Genomic DNA, 18647 nt, shown 5'->3' with positions numbered 1-18647 from the left:
TGTGAGAGTGCAGGGCTGGATGTTGTGAGAGTGCAGGGCTGGATGTTGTGAGAGTGCAGGGCTGGATGGTGTGAGAGTGCAGGACTGGATGATGTGAGAGTGCAGGGCTGGATGGTGTGAGAGTGCAGGGCTGGATGGTGTGAGAGTGCAGGGCTGGATGATGTGAGAGTGCAGGGCTGGATGGTGTGAGAGTGCAGGGCTGGATGGTGTGAGAGTGTAGGGCTGGATGGTGTGAGAGTGCAGGGCTGGATGGTGTGAGAGTGCAGGGCTGGATGTTGTGAGAGTGCAGGGCTGGATGTTGTGAGAGTGCAGGGCTGGATGTTGTGAGAGTGCAGGGCTGGATGGTGTGAGGGTGAAGGGCTGGATGGTGTGAGAGTGCAGGGCTGGATGGTGTGAGAGTGCAGGGCTGGATGGTGTGAGAGTGCAGGGCTGAATGTTGTGAGAGTGCAGGGCTGAATGTTGTGAGAGTGCAGGGCTGAATGGTGTGAGAGTGCAGGGCTGGATGGTGTGAGAGTGCAGGGTTGGTGTGAGAGTGCAGAGGGAGGAGACCTTCTAATATAATAATGTTCACCGTGTCACCTTAGAGACCATAATTAACCCTGCGCTGCAAGACGTATCACAAAGAGTAACAATTGAGATTATTCAGACGAAGCCATATGGCCCAGATTATGCATTATAACCGTAGGTGTTCCGCAGAGCATACAGCACAGAACTGGATTTCTTGTACGTCACTGTCTGCTTCATCTTTCCTGTTGAGATGAAGGGGGCTGTTTGTGTTTAGTTGCCTTCTGGCTCCATGGTTAAGATTCCAGATGACTGTATCGATATTAAGCACTGCCTATGAAAGGTCAGTGAGTAAGGGTGAAAGCACAGTAGATCAGAGTATGGTGGGCCAGCATTAGACCACTGGGTGGTGGGCCAGTTTTAGACTGTTTAGTGGTGGGTCAGCATTAGACTTCTGGTTGGTGGCCTTCAAATAGACCACTGTGTGGTGGGTAAGCATTAGACTGCTGGGTGGTGGGCCTGCATTAGATCATTGGGTTTTGGGCCTTTGTTTGACCGCTGTGTGGTGAGTAAGCATTAAACTGCTGTGTGGTGGACCAGCTTTAGACTGCTGGGCAGTGAGGTAGCAATAGACCATCGTGTGGTGGATCATTGTGTGGGCGCTGTCTTTAAGACTGGGCAAAAGGGACAATTTACAGGGGCCCACAGCACTTGGACCTTGTGCTCCATTAAGGTGAATGAATGTGAATGTGCTGGGGAGGCAAAAAAGAGGGAATGTATGATGGGGGAATGGGAACTTGAATGAAAGAGAATCGGGAAGTCAGTTGTGAGTATTTGGGGATCTTTTAGGGATCGCCATAAATAGAGGCATGCGTGGGGCCCCATTGACTTTAAATGAGAATGTGCCACCTTTTGGGGTGACAACATAAGAATGTTCTGAGTTTGAGATGACCGTATGAGAATGTTCTGAGTTTAGATGACAGCATGAGAATGTTCTGGGTTTGGGGTGATTGTTGGGGTGTGACTGTAAGAGTGTTCTCGGTGTGGGGTAACTAATCAGGTTACTTTGTGATTACAAGAAGAATATTTCCTCTGCAGGTCACTCATGCAGTTCCAGATCTCATTAGGTGAATATGAACTGTAAACGTTAGGAAGGATGATTTAGAGTCATCGGAGTTGGTGCTCACTGACTTTTCCATCATCTGGATGCATTTGCAGCTGACTTATTAACTCTTGGTGAAATCACACAGAGAAGACCCGCTGTCAGAGTGTTTTCACCAAGCCCTTTTCTTCATTCAATTATCTTGTGATTTTTTTCTCACTAAGTCTAGTCTGTCAAAATATCTCAAACAGCAACATGACATAATGAAATATTTTGGACAATACCTCAATTATTTGGTATTGTTACTCTTCCATCATGATAAATTTAGGATAAAACAGTCTTGGTTCCCTACCAAAATGTTGCTATCTGAATAAGAAAGGTGCTCTAAATACCCCGTTATAAAGGGCTAATCATCAAGCTGCCACCCCAGATGTTGTGGAGCTTCATCCCCCAAAATGCTTGAAACAGCTCATTAGCAGGTCTCAGGTGAACTTCTGATTTCTGGGTGGGAAGGAATGGTGTTTGAGCTTTACTCACTCAGTGCCCACTTAGCAAAGACTAGCCCTTCCACTCCAACCCATCTCCACCATCTCCCATGAAGAGCACATGGACCGAGCATCTGGGAACATTTCCTACAATGGATTGGGATCTCTCCACCCTTACTACATCTCCCCACCTTTGCTCACTCTCCCAACTCTTCCTCTCGACATTTTCAGCGTCCTGGCTTTATCACACCCTCTCAATCCCATCGCATTTAGTCACACACAACGCATTTTGCTGATGCTATTTTTTTTTTTAATTTCATTTTGCTTAATTGAAGCTGGCAGAGAGCAGAAATGAGAGGAGAAAAAAAAGGGCCTCCCATGCATATAAAGCTTGCGTTAATAAAGAAATTGTCTTCAGAAAACAGATGTGGTCTGTACAAGGACAGCGGTAGGGAGAGGGCTCCAGACTCAAAAATAAAACATGCAGGGTTGATCCTTGTGTATAGCCACGAGTCCTTCACAATCTGAAAACAGGGCTTATTGTCACAAAGCTTGCTGTAGGAGTAACGGTGGGCTTCAGAGAACTACAGTCCCATCTGGCAGCGAGGGGTCTCCCACGTCAATGCTTTTCGATGCAGCAAATGAAGTAATATTGTAAGAATACATAACACGCTCTGCTGGTTCTATACCGCGTCCACCGATCGCTCCCCTCCTGCTGTTTTTGCCAGAATGGGCACAGGTCGGGCAGATGTGCCAGATCCACGCAGAGCGTCTTGCATAGCGAGTCTCTACGCTCTGCGGCCCTGCACATGCTTCCGCCGCTGTGGCTCTAGCAGACTCGACTGAGATGAAATCTTCTGTAGAATTGCCATAGTTCCATAGCGTCTGAATCCAGACTTCCCCGCAGCCTTCCTGGAATGTTCAGCTTCCAAACCCTCTCCCTCTGCCCCGACCCCTACAAGAATTCAGAGCTTCTGTCCCTGCAACAAAAAAAAACGTCAGACATGTCAGCGGCTCGCATCATAATCGCATCTGGCAACAATTTATAGGATTAACAATGTCTTTCGATAATTATTCTGGCTGATTGAGTACAGAGAGAAAATATACTTTTCTCCCTCAGAATGAATGTATCATAAAAAATGGCTGCAGGAATACATAGTATATATAGTTTGCTAGCAGATGTTAGAAGTGCTTGGTTTATACCTGTATCGTGTCAGGGTGATAACAATTGTACCTGTGGTTATTAAGTAGCAATGATAATTTGGTAAGATTCTAGTCAATTTTGGGGACTGTTAGTCCGTTTTGGGAACTGCGAGACTGGATACAACTTTGGAGTACTAGAAGGTCTTTTTCCTTTGATATCAACTTTCTCTCAAATAAAAAATGCATCTGTCAGGGCCTATCCCTATTGGCCTTGTGGCTGCTCTCTAGGGCATACCGCTTCTACAATAAGTTGTCCGCATACCCATCAAAGGGCACATGCTGGACCTCTTACTTCTTGTGCTGTGCAAAATAAAACCTGATGTCTAAACGAGAGGAGACAAAATCGTGAAAATCTTCTCACCCCTCCTTCGGCCTCGTGAATCCTCTGTCTGTCTGGTTCTCTTGATCTCTTCCTCCCAGGTACTTTTCTCTCTCGTGGGCCGTGTTCTCCGTGTGCCTGCTGAGAGCTGCTGCGTCTGGAGTCCAACTTCCTCTGTCCTGGATCCCCAAAACTGAACTTGATTCATCCTGTGTGGACCCAATCCCCTCATCGTAGGACAGGAGATTTCGGGAGCGGACTGTAAAATGCATACGAAAAACACTTAGTGTCCAATGCTTCCCCTTTTATCTGTATTCTCTGCTTAGTAGTTAAATGCATTACATGTGTCCCCTACCATTGTCCCCTTTTTTTAAAGCTACATGTCATTTCACAAGCCCCACGCCGTCTGTGTCACCCAACTGGGTTAAGACAGATGGGTCTGGGTCAGAGACAGGAGCAGAATAGACAAAAGTGGTCATCAGATGAGGGTCTTACTCTGGCTGAGGGTGTATAGATCGGGTGTCAACATAGGGGCTGATTTCACTGTCTGAGACCCTGAAGAAAATTCTGGCAGGGATGGAATTATGGAACCAAAGGCAAGAAGGAAGCAAAGCACCACAACCTGCAGAGAGGAGAGAGACGTCAGGCCAACAAGATACAGTACAGGAGAGTCTGTGAGTGTTAATAAAGGAAGGGGCTGGCAGACTATGCGTTACCAAAAGAGCAGCAGGTCCTGAGAGCCTGAGTATCAAACCGGAGAAAACCCCAGGCCGCGTCATGGCCACACTGAAGAGGGGTCCCTGGCTGTGTCAGCGTGTTATACACGGTAGATGGTCCCCTTGCTGTATCAGTGTTATACGTGGAGAAGGGCAGCTGGCTGTGTCAGTGTTATACATGCGAGAGGGGCCCCTGGCTGTGTCAGTGTTATACATGCGAGAGGGGCCCCTGGCTGTGTCAGTGTTATACATGCGAGAGGGGCCCATGGCTCTGCCAGTGTTAAACATGCGAGAGGGGCCCCTGGCTGTGTCAGTGTTATATATGCGAGAGGGGCCCCTGGCTGTGTCAGTGTTATACATGCGAGAGGGGCCCCTGGCTGTGTCAGTGTTATACATGCGAGAGGGGCCCCTGGCTTTGTTACTGTTATACATAGGAGAGAGGCCCCTGGCTTTGTTCCAAGGACCGTAAGCCTGCCTGCATCCCGCAGAATACATTGCAATGTCCGCCTTTGCCTCCCTACTGCACATGAAAATAAATTACCATGAGGCAGGTTCCTGTTTGTGTTGCGGCCAATTTGCAGGGCCGTGGCATCTTCCCTGTAACCAGAGCCTGGAGCTTCTGTAGCTGCTGCAGCAGAGACCTGGAGATGAGAGTGTATAAGAAATCGTTATCCCAAGAATCCGTGTACGCTATGAATCGTTACTCTAAGAATAAGTGTACATCATGAATCGTTACTCTATGAATCCGTATACACCATGAATCTTTACTCCGGGAATCTGCGTACACCATGAATCTTTACTCCGAGAATCTGTATACACCATGAATCGTTACTCTGAGAATCTGTGTACACCATGAATCGTTACTCTAAGAATCTGTGTACACCATGAATTGTTACTCTAAGAATCCGTGTACACCATGAATCGTTACTCTAAGAATCCGTGTACATCATGAATCATTACTCTAAGAATCTATGTACATCATGAATCATTACTCTAAGAATCTATGTACATCATGAATCATTACTCTAAGAATAAGTGTACACCATGAATCATTACTCTAAGAATCTATGTACACCATGAATCGTTACTCTGAGTATCTGTGTACACAAGGAATCATTACTGTGGGAATCAGAGTACATATGGAATTGTTACTCTGGGAATTAGAGACAACTTTAATTCAGTGAGAAAACCAAAAATTTTTACCACCTGTTGTTTGTGGTGTGAGCACTAGGTGGCAGAAGAGGCTTACAAACTGCGGGGTTGTGAAACTGGTTAAAGTTGAACGCAGGGTGACATATGGAAACAGACTGTAGGGCTGGACTCCATGAAGTTGATATGTTAGGATTTTGTTATGCAATATAGCGAAAGAGTTCTTAGACAAGTTAAGTATACATTATGCAAGAGCAGGTCAGCCCTTCTTGCAGAGAATTATGCCGCAATACATTTGAATTCAAGGGGCAGAACCTCTGGCTTTAGTGAATAAACCCCAAATACTCTATTGATTATTCTTATTATTACTATGATCCATTCTTATTCTACGCGTATTCTTTTTAATCTTTAGAGGAATTAGATGTAACTCATAACGTCTTCAGTGTTATGTAGGCCCTCTATGTAGGCACTGGGACTCGGATCTCACCTGTTGGCATTCTCCAGCGTCTCCACTTTTTTCCACAACTCACTGTTCTGTGATGTGAAGGATTCTACCCTAGAAGAAAAGGAGCAAGTCTGACATTTGGCAAAGAGGCAGGGTGCACGGACACACAAGACCAAGGCTGGCAGCATGCAGACATCCAAATATAGCGACATTACAACTCCAATCATCCAAAGCCAATCAGAGTGTGACCGAGGATCATGATTTGCAGACGACCAGCAACTCAGAGTCTGCCCAACATTGACATAGACATTAATGCATAGTTTAAAAAAATACTTGGGACAACTGCGGATATATCAATGAAAACCTTGTATTAGAGAGGAGAAGCAAGCATAGGGACAAAAAGAAAACATGCACCTGATGGACACGGTGATTATGATTAAGATGGACATGCAAATCGTGAAACTGGTGGAAGACATTTAATATTCTGACGAAAGATCTGTTAGGGTAACCTCGCTCACAGTGATGATACCAATGGTTTCAGTAGCTGCGAGTACACCATTAATGATTACGATGATATATATGTATATGTCCGCAGGCCCACATACGGCATTATGTTTTGCCGTATCGGCTTCTGTGGTGGCCAATCATTGCCTTAGCGCATCTCTCCCACCAGTGGCACATCGCCACAGTTGCATGCCGTACGTAAATACAAGACAAGGAGATGTACACACGTTTCCAAACTCACTTCTTCTCCAAACATTCCACGTATTCCTTTTTCTTCCGTCGACTTTCCTGGGCTGAGATCTGTTGGGATAAAGAGTGGACATCTCAGACTGCTTCCATTCTCCTGTCCTAAGTCATGGAACTGGTAAGGGAACTCTTTATATACTGGTACTAGAGCACAGGGCAAATCCCTGAGGGCCGCTTGCGCCAAATGTTAGTCCTAGTAGGGCTGAGGCGGCGAGTACAACCATTTACTGCCATTACTCATCTTTGCAGAGTTCCTTGATCCCTCACCTTGTTCTTGATTTTCCTGCGCACCCTCTTCAGAGCCTTTTCCTCCGTCTTAGTGAGGGGTAGTTTGGTGGGGATGGGGTACCCCTCAGCAACCAATGTGCGCCTCTCCTCCTCTGTCAGCATCAGAGGTCCTGAAGTGCCTTGAAGCTTCTAATCATCGAAAGATGCAAACACATATGATGCACCATCTGAAGATGGCATGCCCAGTTGCCCACCCCTTACTGTCAAGGACCCGACTACCAGCCATCTCATCACACTTGCCGTACTTACGTGGGGAGCAGTGAGTAGGGGTGATGAGGAGATCGCGTGTGAGGAGCGTGGAGCAGGGCGTGCTGGACTGGGTGGCGGTAACGATCGGGGGCTCTGAGATCCATCACTGTCACTGCTGTGGCTGCTTGGCGGAGTGAGAGGCATCATTGCCAAAACCTCTAGAAGAGAATAGAGATGGGAAATGCAAAACGACATGAATAAGAGGAGAATAAAAGCACCCAGTGCTAGATACAAAAGATGAACGGGTCCCGCCTAAGAGTAATAAAGTTTATGGGCCCGTCATGTGACCAGAGTCTTTGCACTGGAGCAGTAATCGCTGGAGTCCCGTTTAATGGGCTGTGATTGTTACATTTATAGCATCGAGGAATCTTGCAGGGATAGTTACAAAATCATTATAAGATCAGGAACGCTTGACAATAGATTATAATAAATAATAATAATAATAATTATCTTAACATGGCTATGGGTTGTGCACTTACGACTCACCTCCTGGAACATTTAAGAAGTGGTTTGGGACCCCTGGTTCTGCCTTTATGTGCGGTATTGGAGTTCTGGTATCATTCTGGGAGAGAGACAGGACAGGTATGTTGAATGGTGCATATGCACCCCCATGGAAACCCACAGTCCACTGCTCCCCACTTTATGCTCACATGCATGTCCGGTTATATGGTCCCTTCACTCACCTCTTCATCAGGCTGGATCGTAGACCCCTGTGCCTGTTCCACGACCGTGCTGCTCTGAGATGGTTCTCCCTGTGGCGTCATACCATGCTCCTGCTTCACCAGTAACGAGCACAGCTCATGCTCCAGCGCCCAGACGGCACTGCTGGGTTCTGAGGGGCAACACAGATCGGTTAATGCATTACCGAATGGAGAGACCTGCAGAGCCCCACTCCGCTGAATATATCTGCAGACCATCACCAAACTACCAGCCAACCTATTGACTATATGAGGATTTTCTCATGCCCGGCCCAGGTGAATGACTGTACCCTCCCTGGTTTTAGTGTGCTTTTGGTGCTTTTTAGTTTAGGAACAACAAAGGAATAATTAGGAATAATATGAACTAGACAACTTAAGTAATAAAGACAATAAAAATACACATGCCTTTTAAATTATGAAAAACATGTTAGTTCTCAGAAGGTTCTCCCCCCTCTAAAAACTATTGGACAATCAGTCAAACCTTGATAGTTTAATTGCTCTTTGAAGATTTTACCCACCATATGTTGTAGACTGCACTGAACTATCACAGCTCCTTCGGTAAGGGTTGCCGGTAGGCTTTGCTTCCACAAACCACTGACAATGGTTTGGCCCTAAGGATAGTTTGGCCCTAGGTAGCTGAAGTTCTTCCATGTGTCACACTTACCACTTTCTTCATCTTCTTCCTTGATAGTGAGAGCAGGGCTCTGGGGGGCTGAGTCTCCACTCAATGAATAGCTATGCTCCACTTGGATGGCTGGTGCTGGACTCTCGACGTCCATGTCCAGCAAAGAATCTCGATCCAGCAGAGGAGGGTCATCGAAAAAACTGTTAAATAATTCGCTGGAGAAGTCATCCAGAGCTTCTGAGAAGTGCTGGGAGGAAAAGAGAGAGGACTTTGAATGAGAGAACGGGGAATGAATTGATAGATAACAAAGAGACACAAAAATGAGTAGTTACATATATAAGTTGTGCTGATTTAAACAAAATTCTTATTCTTTTAAATTAATCAAAAGGGGGGTTGGTAAGGGGCTCCTTAGATTTGGGGTTCCTACGTTAAAGGGGTTTTTTTTACATTTATGTCTGTGTGTGTGATTCAAAGAAAGTCATCATATAGATTAACGAGGACTTTTGACTGGGTGGATAGTTTGCGTGGGTAACAGTAACTGTGGACGTGACATGAGTGTCCACCACAGGGATAGGAAAAGTGCCCGGGGGTCTGTGGCAAGGTTTGTGAAGGTCCATAGAACGTCATTAAATTGTCCACCACAGACCCCAGTAAATGTCCACCATGAACAATGTTGGTGCGTAATCCTGGTCCACCAAGGTTCCATCAGATGTGCTCTGGGCTTCACTTCTACAGAGTTGTTTAATGAGTCTGCCCCAGGGGTAAACGTTGCCTTTTCAGGTTACTTGCTAAAAATTCTCTGCTGAAAACTACACAATGCCATTTTCTGGCTTTGCTTCTGCTCAGGAATCTCAATGAATCTCCATCGAGATGCTTGCTGATCACTCGCTCTCCTTCTGTACCCTACACCGGTGCATTCAGAGACGATTCAAATGGATTTTTAACAAAAATAACCACAACTGGTTAAAAGGGCTTACAAACGTATGGAACACAAGCTAAGACCTTCTGATTAAACAGTGCTCATGGTAGTATATATTTTTAGATATTGTTAGAGAGGAGATGTTCCTCCTTGCTGTTTCTGGACTATCATTCTGACAATCCTCCTGCATCATCAGAGGAGGCGGCCAAGGATTATGAAACTGGAGTCAGTAATACATAAACGCGCAAACAAAGCAAATTATCATTAATATTTGGTATTTAACCCCTTAATTTCTTAAGATTCCTATGACACACTTTTGCAATAATTTGCATTCCACCCTAGCACTCGTTGAGTTAACCATTTGCAATGGATTGTTTGCCCTTCTGGCATTTGTTGGGTTAACCCTTTGCATGGCATTGTTCGTTTCCAGCTTGCGCTCTATTAGCCTTCAGCATTAAATAACAAGTCACGCTTATTTAGTATTAAATAAGAATGGAAAAAAAGCAGTCACGGCTGGCTCTGATTTATCCCCAGGACATGCGAGTTAAGAATACCACGTAAAGATCATATTTTCAGTTTTATGACACTCAGACGCATGACGGCGTCCACAGTGGGGAACTTTTTCTAACAGAGTCCTCGGTTTCCCGTTTGACGCATGGAGAAGGAGAAGAACGGGTTAATCCTGTAAGAAAGCAAAGCCGGCATGAGAGCTGGATTGGCTGATTAGACCCGCGCTCGAGCCAATGGGAATGGAGTATGGAAAATCAGTGAAAGTTAGTGGAGCTGCGTGTCTGGCTGCAGAACCCAGGAGTGCAGGGTTAGACTGGAGGACATCAGTATTAGTGACTCCGAAACACGCTTCATGGAACGTGTGTGCAAAAGCAACACGGCATGCGCCGCGTGCGCCCAATCACAGCACGGTTCAGGGGCTTTGTACACCCCGGGAACACAGCGGAAGTGTGAGCGCACTCTCAATATACAATACAAGTGTATGCACACACGGGGAGCGCACAATAAAGCCACTCACACACGTGCAACAAAAACTTAATGGAATACATATGGAGCTTTTCTCCAGTATCCAGAAACTTCTTAACGTTGCAAAATCTTATTAATATAGACCTGGGAACCATCCAACGGAATGAAAATTTCAGAATAACGTCGGGTCTCTTCGTATTCCGTAGGATTGGGAAGCATGTACCAAGAAAGCGGATCACAGTACGTGGACACCGGCGACCAACGAGTGCGCAAATCACACCGATATAAAAAAAAAAGCTAAGGCGTACCTGGGGTACCCCACAAAATATGGACCCACCATCAGATCTGTGGGCTCGACCTGCCAGCAATCAACTGGTCACAATCACAGCGGCCCCTATAGTGCCGCTAACAAGGATTTCTAGAAATGATAGAACAAAACCCTACATGTTGTCACGGTTACTTCCTATTCTACATATAATTATAATTGTAATGATATATATATATATATATATCATTGTATATTATAATTTATTGGGTTCCTTGAAGCAAAAGCTTGGGTAGCGCATGGTTAACAATTGGCTTCTGCTCCATTTCAGGGACCTAATCAATGCCACCGTTAACTGTACGTGATTAAATCTCTTAAGGGTTTAGCACAGTCTGCTGCAGCTTCCCGTGAGTCCAGGACCTGCACACCGGCTGGGAGGGAGAGATCTGTTTGAATGGCAGGTTTCCGGCACAAAAATATCCTAGAGTTCAAAAGTAAGAGAAATTGGAAAGACTTGTGCCGGCTGGAGGGAGTGAGATGAGGCAGAGATGGTCGGCAGGTCCAACTGGCTTCAAATCAAAGGAGCAGCTGCTTAAAGCAAAGAAAAGCCCAGCTTTCTAACCAGAGCAATGTGTATAACCAGAGCACACCCTGAGATTCAGGGAATGGAGAGACGGAGGGGAGAGACAACGTGGAGACGCAGAGATGAACAGAGATACAAGCAATAGACATGGAGCAGTCGGATAACGCTGGAGAGAAAAGAGACAGTGACTTTGGGACAGCGCAGGCAGGGCCCGATCTACCTAATGTATCGCTTCGTATCAGTCTTTCAATTCTAGTTTCGTCATATCCTTGGAATATCTCTATTGGGAGAAGCGCTGTGTAAATTGTTGCCGCTATCAAAATAAAAGATAATAATAATATTAAGAACCATTCGGTCCGCGTGTTTTTACCAGGTGTAAAGACTGAGACCTTAATCAGTCGTTGGTCTCGTCTTAGATTCAGGAGCCGTATGTCTATCCCATGCATGTTTAAATCCCCTCACTGTATTACCCTATACCACTTCTGCTGGAAGGATGTTCCATTTATCAGCTACCCTCTCATTACAGTAAACCTTTCTTTCATTATATCTAAGCCTCTAAACTTTTAGTTTTAGTTTATGACCTCTGGTTCTAGCATTTCTCCTCCTTCTTTTACTTGTTGGATCCTGTTTTGTATCTTACTGTTTCTATCACAACCACAAGCCCCCCCCCTTCATCTCTCCTTCAAGCTATACATGAGAGGGACAGGGGAGAAACACTGAGACAGAAAAGTGATACTGAGATACTGATAACAGAGACATACAGAGCTTGAGGAGAGACAGGCATCGAAAGGACCCATAGACGGAAACGTTCTGTAAAATACTATGGGTCAAAGGATCCAGTATGGGAGAAACATACAGTAAAGAGGGTGAAGCCCAAATGCTTCGATCTCCGGAAAAAGAGGGGGGCAGCGAGCTTCAGCTTCTCCTAAAGATAAATACTTGTTTTCAGGTATGCACAGGACCTAGTGGTGCTCCAGTCTCCAGTAACTTGAGCCACATTGGGTGTCACGCGACCAATGGTCCCTTGGGTATCTTGGCTGAATTCAAATGATGGACTTCTAGTAGAAACGTCTGCTAAGTCACCAAACCTAATAGCAAACAAAGACGCGCTAACTAGCTTAAAACTTGTATTTGATTTGAATTGAAGTCTCTTTTGATCAATATACATCGATAAGAAGTTATAAACAAGAGATATACCATATCCACCAAGAGCCTCCACTTACAGCACGTCCGATAAGCATATCAGCAATGCCGCCGAAATATCGCAGTTACCAATATCTGAAGATGTATCTCAGCAGCACAGAAGAGATGCATCACTCCAAATAAAATCTGAAGCAAAATGTATCTTTAGAAAAAGGAAAAGGGATGCAAGAAAAATAGATGTTTAGGTATATTTCATACTTTGGGGTCTTGCCCACCTTTCTCCTTTTTTCCGAAATGTATGAGGTTTCCACAAGAACCATTCTTAACCCATCCATCTGGTACGGGATGCCATTTCAGGGTTTATGTATAAAAGTTGTCTAATCAGCTCTTGAGTTTGGTCCGCATTGAAATTGGGGATACCCTGTGAGTGCCAAAACCTATTTCACAAGCCCGCAAGTTTCCCCAAATCCTGCCTAATCTTAGCATTATTGAAATGTGCAAGTTGTCCTCTGCTGCCCTACAAACGCCAGCAGATGTTGTGAGTTAGTGGAAGCTGTAGTCCAACGTACCAGAAGACGCACGTGGCCCAACAGCAACGAAGAACAACAGGTGAATGGACAGGGACTGAGCAATGTGCAATATTTTAGTGAATGCGGGGAGGAAACAGGAGGCTCTTGTGCGCGGTCCAGTTTTTTGCTATTGTGTGACTCATAGGGGAAATCCTACGGTACGGCCAGAAGATGTAACAGAACAGATGATTTATCAAGGTCTATCAGCTGCATAAACCCACAGCAACAAGAACAGAATTCTTGAGAAGCCATGGGAATTACAGCACCCCGGCTCATCTATACCCACCGAGTTCACGCTGAAAGCACATCGCTGTCTACGGGTCATAGAGGCTCACTTCTCAGAGCGGTCCCTCAGAGGGTCCCAGTGGAAAAGGGGGTGAGGATAATCCAAAAGAAGTTGGCTGGAGGAACCAGCCGGATCTGAGATTAATTATAGGGAGTACTGCGTTGGTTTACAAGGAACATCTGATTGTCCTGAGCAGCCTCCAAATAGCCTTGTCATCCAGATTAACGTGGAAAGCAAAGACATTGTATGAGCAGGGTCTACATCTCACACACCTGGAGAAACGTGTTCTCCAGATCCTTATATCCTCTGCTTTCACGATACTCAGACCATGTTAGAAGAACTCTGGGTATCAGTTCTGCAGATAAAGCTTCATGGGGGTAATAGGCTAAAAATGGGGGTCAATAAATACAAGGCACCCTGAATTCTCAATAAGAAGGTTTAGATTGAATGCAAACAGTCCTACACCACATGCTTTGTATCGATACCTGTCCTGTTGTCCTAGAATGCCTTAGTGTTAAGCTGTATCCAGCGTGCCAGGGGATCCCCCCAACCCCCCGTAGATCTTGTGGATTCACGCATATACGTAAAATAAGTATCAATATTTAGACATTGCACCTTGTTGGCATGCCAAGTCCTGTCCTACATTAAATTGCATTGTGTGTTTATCTGCCAGACAGGGATTAGGTTAGGTTTGGCAGGCTGACCGTTTTAAGGCGCTGTTCCACTTACACAAACCATTAAGTTTGTGTTGCCTACTTTTTAAGTATTTGCGGCAAATATTAACAGGAGGCAAAATTTTACGTGATTAAAGGATTATTACAGGGAAGGATTTCTGGCACTAAGAGAAACAATGTTTGCAATGTTACAATTAGTTTGGCGGAGTCGGTGGAACGGTATCTTTAAACCTGGATACCTAGGAATCCCAAACGCTGCCAGTGCGTAGAATTCACACAAGGACATGATTACATACATTTGGTGCTTATAGACTGGCACGAAGGAGCTGCCAATGACCGCTCTACAGGGTATGGAATTAGGAGGTGACCGGTTAAAGGGATAGATGGTCAGAGATGCTAAAATCCATCTGCAACCTGGTAAGGATGCAAAAGGTTGTCTCGCAGCCTGCGCGCCTCTACCGCTGCAGCTCAGGGACCTCACCTCCGCCTGGTGTTTGCATTTAATCAAGGAGATGGTTCAGTCACTTAGAAAGCTCCAGGATATGTGAACCAGGATGGAAAATGTCAGTGGTGGGGGAGGAAAGCAGAGAAAAACAAAGAGGGGAGGGGAGCAAAGAGAGTGAGGGAAAGAGACAGAAAGTTAGACTGGAAGATATATATTACATCATGCAACTTATTAACTAATCAACGAACGAAAACAGTATTTTTAGAATTACAGAATGGGATATCTGCATTCGTTCATTAAACTACGGGAGTGGGGACTGTTTGAGATAATACTGTAAGTATGGCCCCTAAATCAGCAGAGGGCAAACCCCCAACTTTGCAGGAGGTCAATGAGTCAGAGACTGACCCCCAACTTTGCAGTGGTGCACTCAGTACGAGGCTGACCCTCAACTTTGCACAAGAGCTATGGGTTGGAGACTGACCCCAACTTTGCAGGTGGTCAATGAGTCAGAGACTGACCCCAACTTTGCAGGGGGTCAATGAGTCAGAGACCGACCCCAACTTTGCAGGGGGTCAGTGAGTCAGAGACTGACCCCAACTTTGCATGGGGTCAATGAGTCAGAGACTGACCCCAACTTTGCAGGGGGTCAGTGAGTCAGAGACTGACCCGAACTTTGCAGGAGGCGTTTGGAACTCTGCGGTAGCCTCTGTGCAATAGACAGACCCTTGGCTCTAAGGATTTCTCAGTACGAGACTGTCGAGACTGTCGTGTTGAGCATCAGACAGCTGACACTCTGCAATAATGTGTGTCAACTCTCCAGGGTTCCCCTCCGCAATGACCCCACGCACTCACAGCAAACTCTCATAACTGACTGTAAATATTTTCTTAAGGCACTTCCTGGATTTCAGTTCTGTCTGAAGACTGTCATCTGCACTGACATTTCCACGCTGTGAGGTCCGGCCCACCCCGATCACCCCCTTCCCCCAGCACTGTCGCTGGTCAGTACGTCTGAGGTCTGTAATGGCCATTTTGGAAAAGTTTGGAGTAGGATTGGCATAAGACCAATTATTCGAAAATTGTTAGTTCCGAATCATAAAGCACTAAAGAATCTTGTTAGAAAGACAGCAGGGAATTCCACTTAAGATGATGACTTAACCAGAAGATAGATAGACATCCTACCCAGACCCCCGTGCCCCGTTCTTGGAAGGAACGCTACTCAACTTGAGAACCTTACATCATCTGCGCTAATGAATTCTGCCAGACACAAAAATTAGAACCTCCAAACAAACCTTAGGGTTAGACATCTTCAGACAAGTGCTGTTAAGAATAAAACATTGCAATGAATATCATTCTCTATGATTACTGTGATCCATATGTAGGACCAGCAAGGACCCTACTATTCAAACCAACCCCTGAAAAATGACATCAACCAATGATGTCAACCACGAGTTGGGGACTCGGTGACCCAAGACAATTGTGATCTACACCTAACACAACGTTTCGTAAATCAGAGACATTTACCATCAAACTGCATCAACATCATGAGATGACTTGAGAATAGATGCCCATCTACCATGGCAGATGTCAAAATCTTGCTTCTGGCCCCAATAGTCAGACAGAAAACTGCCCCAAATCTTTGTTTGCACCTGAGCACTGACCCCACATTAGTGAGACTTGTAACAATTTACTGTTACTAATCAAACTGGCCACCAAGAGAGGACAACCACCAGCCGGCAAGCCTAAACCCCAATGTCAACAACACTAGATCAGCAAGGCCGGTCCTAAAGTCCGTGCGACTAAACCAGAGGTAAGGAAGAATGATCCCCGGTTAAACATAACTAAACCCTTTCTCAGGAAGAGATATTATTACTTATCCTAATGTAACCATCACTTAACTCCAAGCGTAATCTCAGACCTCACCAAGAAACCCACAAATGGTCGATAAGCCTGAAGGACACAAAGAGTTTAATCTCTGAAACAAGAGCCAATAATAAAAAATAAACATGGTTAAATATTATTATTTTCCTTTTAGACGAAGAAAAACTCGCTACATTGTACATAAAAACTCTCATACTATTTTGAAACAATGAAGTGCTGACACATTGTCTGTCTGGATGGGGTGGACTCTCTGGGGGGCTTGGTGATTCACATGGTCCGGGATACACTCATAATTTGTGCTTCCATCTGCTGCGGACCAGGATTATCCTGAGCATCATGGGACTTGTAGTCCGTAGCAGTTGGAGGACTAGGACTAGGTTGTCTATCATGTCATTAATGGATTAAAACTCCCAGCACTCTCAGCTGGTCACCAGACTGTTATGGGAGTCCAACGACAGCTAGAGGCGGGGGCATATCTAGCATAGTGATCCAGTCATAACAAGCAGCGAGGTACAGGGGTCAGGAGCGGAGGTCACCTGTGTGGCAGCTTTGGTCAGAAGACCACGACCTTTGCCTTTATAACCCAATGGTAGGTGGTTAAGGTGTAAGCTTTATGGCCCAATTCTATGGGCAGTTAACCATTTCCTGCAGGAGGAGGGGGTATAAGTGCTTCCCCAAAGGCATTTAGGGGATTGTTTTATAATAGATATATAGAATATCCTGAAAGCAAAGCCGTTAACCCCCTGGTACCCAGATCACCCCCATTTTCATTAGAAGAGGGTCTGATTATCCATTCCCATGTAGCAGCGAGTTCCCAATGGCAAAAAGGCCACTGTACACTAAATATATATATATATATATATTGGGGTCTTAACTAACACTAGCCGTCGTGACCAGTCCTGGGGTCTCCATACAGCACAGCGGAGGACAGGCTGCTAAGCGGTATATCGTGGCCTATTGTGGAGCCTGTAAATGTAGGTGCGATGACGAGAAACCCGGAACCCCAATCCTGTGAAAGGAAAACACACAGAAGAAAAGCGAGCGGCGGCTTTCATGGGAACGGCTGCCTGTGATCCGGTAACTAGAGATGACAGCTCTGCCTCGCTGTAACAGAGCCTGAAGCACTACACAGCAGGAATGCAGAGAGTGAGCCCAAGAGCATGCAATCCACTGCAGCTGCACCAGATGCACAGGCTTGATTTGGGTTTGTGTCAGGGGTCTTGGTGGCACATTGAAAGGTCAACTCAATTATTAATGCTTGCTGCAAGTGACTTGTTAAATCGGCCTCTCAGACAGCAAAGTATCCAATAATAGCTAGTTTGCAATTAAATTTAATCATTTTTTGACAGCCGATCGGCCCCATTCGGCCCCCATCTAGTCGCCCCTTTCTACTATTTCTCAAACAAAAATCTGTTGTTGGTCTTGTCTTAGATTCAGGAGCCATATGCCTACCCCTTGCATGTTTAAATCCCCCACTGTATTAGCGTCTACCACTTCTGCTGGGAGGCTATTCCACGTATCTATCACCCTCTCGGTAAAATAGTTCCATTACAGTCTGTCTGTCTATATTAGTTACTTCCACACACAGACGGGTCACAGTCTTACCACATTGCTCATGAAATCTGCCTCGGTGAAGTCCTCAAGCTCCAGGAAGGGGCTGTGGAAGTTCCTGTCCTGCGGGACGCTCTCCATTGTGAGTCTTAATATCAGAATCACCGGCTCTGACTGTCACCCATGGGAACCAGAACTGGGGGCTAGGGGAAAAGGGGGTCAGGGGCTAGTATCGGGTCCACAGACCATGGGGCAGAGGGGTGATGCTAAAAGTGCAGCTTGCAGTCCAGCAGCTAAGGGGGTGCTGAGTATGCGATGGGTGCTGGACTGCAGTGCAAAAAGGAATTGGTGGGGTGTATGGGGCAGTCACTGGGGTATTGGGCAAATAGGGGACAGGGTGTGGGGTATAAGGGAGGTAGGCTGTGGGGTATAAGGGGGGCAGGCTGTGGGGTATAAGGGGGGCAGGCTGTGGGGTATTGGGAAGGACAGGAATTAAACAGGCAATACTTGGGGTCAGCAGGTACTGGGTGAGGGGCAATAGGGCTAGAGAGGGGGGAGTGCAAGTTCAGGGGTGCAGTGATGAGGATAGGCGAGGAGCGCTGGAATGACTGATGTGGGGTGCAGGGGGTCGGTGGGTGCAGGGATTGGGGCTCGGTGGCGGGTGTCAGGGGCAGCCGGGATGCCCAGGTGAAAGTGGGGTGCGGGCTCCTGTGTTCTCTCCCGGCACATGCTAAGATGCTCTCCCAGCCTCGGTGTTTGTCCCTCCCGGTCCCGGGCTCCGTCTGTCCGTGTCTCCCGGTGACTCTCTCCAGCTGTCAGCAGCAGC

The 18647-nt window shown here is 46.1% G+C and overlaps 1 protein-coding gene across 2 annotated transcripts; it reads right to left on the bottom strand.

Moving 5' to 3' along the window:
• Positions 1–2378: 2378 nt before the first annotated feature.
• CREB3L1 (cAMP responsive element binding protein 3 like 1) lies at positions 2379–18436 on the bottom strand. 2 transcript variants are annotated; one of them, XM_053448816.1, is made up of 12 exons: positions 17876–18436; positions 8573–8780; positions 7894–8042; positions 7697–7772; positions 7211–7368; positions 6941–7090; positions 6669–6727; positions 5966–6034; positions 4871–4970; positions 4109–4235; positions 3656–3872; positions 2379–3071 (listed from the first exon to the last, which is right to left on the bottom strand). In XM_053448816.1, exons 1-12 carry the CDS (start codon positions 17960–17962, stop codon positions 3047–3049), a joined length of 1425 nt encoding a protein of 474 aa, XP_053304791.1. In that variant the 5' UTR covers positions 17963–18436; the 3' UTR covers positions 2379–3046. The 2 variants fall into 2 exon arrangements, with proteins under 2 accessions (XP_053304791.1, XP_053304792.1); XM_053448817.1 differs by lacking the exon at positions 4109–4235.
• Between the last annotated feature and the right edge of the window lie 211 nt (positions 18437–18647).

This window comes from Spea bombifrons, chromosome 10 (assembly GCF_027358695.1).
Source record: "Spea bombifrons isolate aSpeBom1 chromosome 10, aSpeBom1.2.pri, whole genome shotgun sequence".
Classification (NCBI taxonomy): domain Eukaryota; kingdom Metazoa; phylum Chordata; class Amphibia; order Anura; family Pelobatidae; genus Spea; species Spea bombifrons.
Note: the sequence above shows the minus strand (reverse complement) of the source record. Positions and strands in the feature narration are given on the sequence as shown.

Coding starts and splice junctions, on each gene's coding strand:
- CREB3L1 (XM_053448816.1), bottom strand. CDS start 17,962: ATGGAGAGCGTCCCGCAGGACAGGAACTTCCACAGCCCCTTCCTGGAG. Junction 7,369..7,696: donor CTTCTTAAATGTTCCAGGAG/GTGAGTCGTAAG, acceptor ATTCTCTTCTAG/AGGTTTTGGCAATGATGCCT. Junction 3,873..4,108: donor TCTATACACCCTCAGCCAGA/GTAAGACCCTCA, acceptor TGCATTTTACAG/TCCGCTCCCGAAATCTCCTG.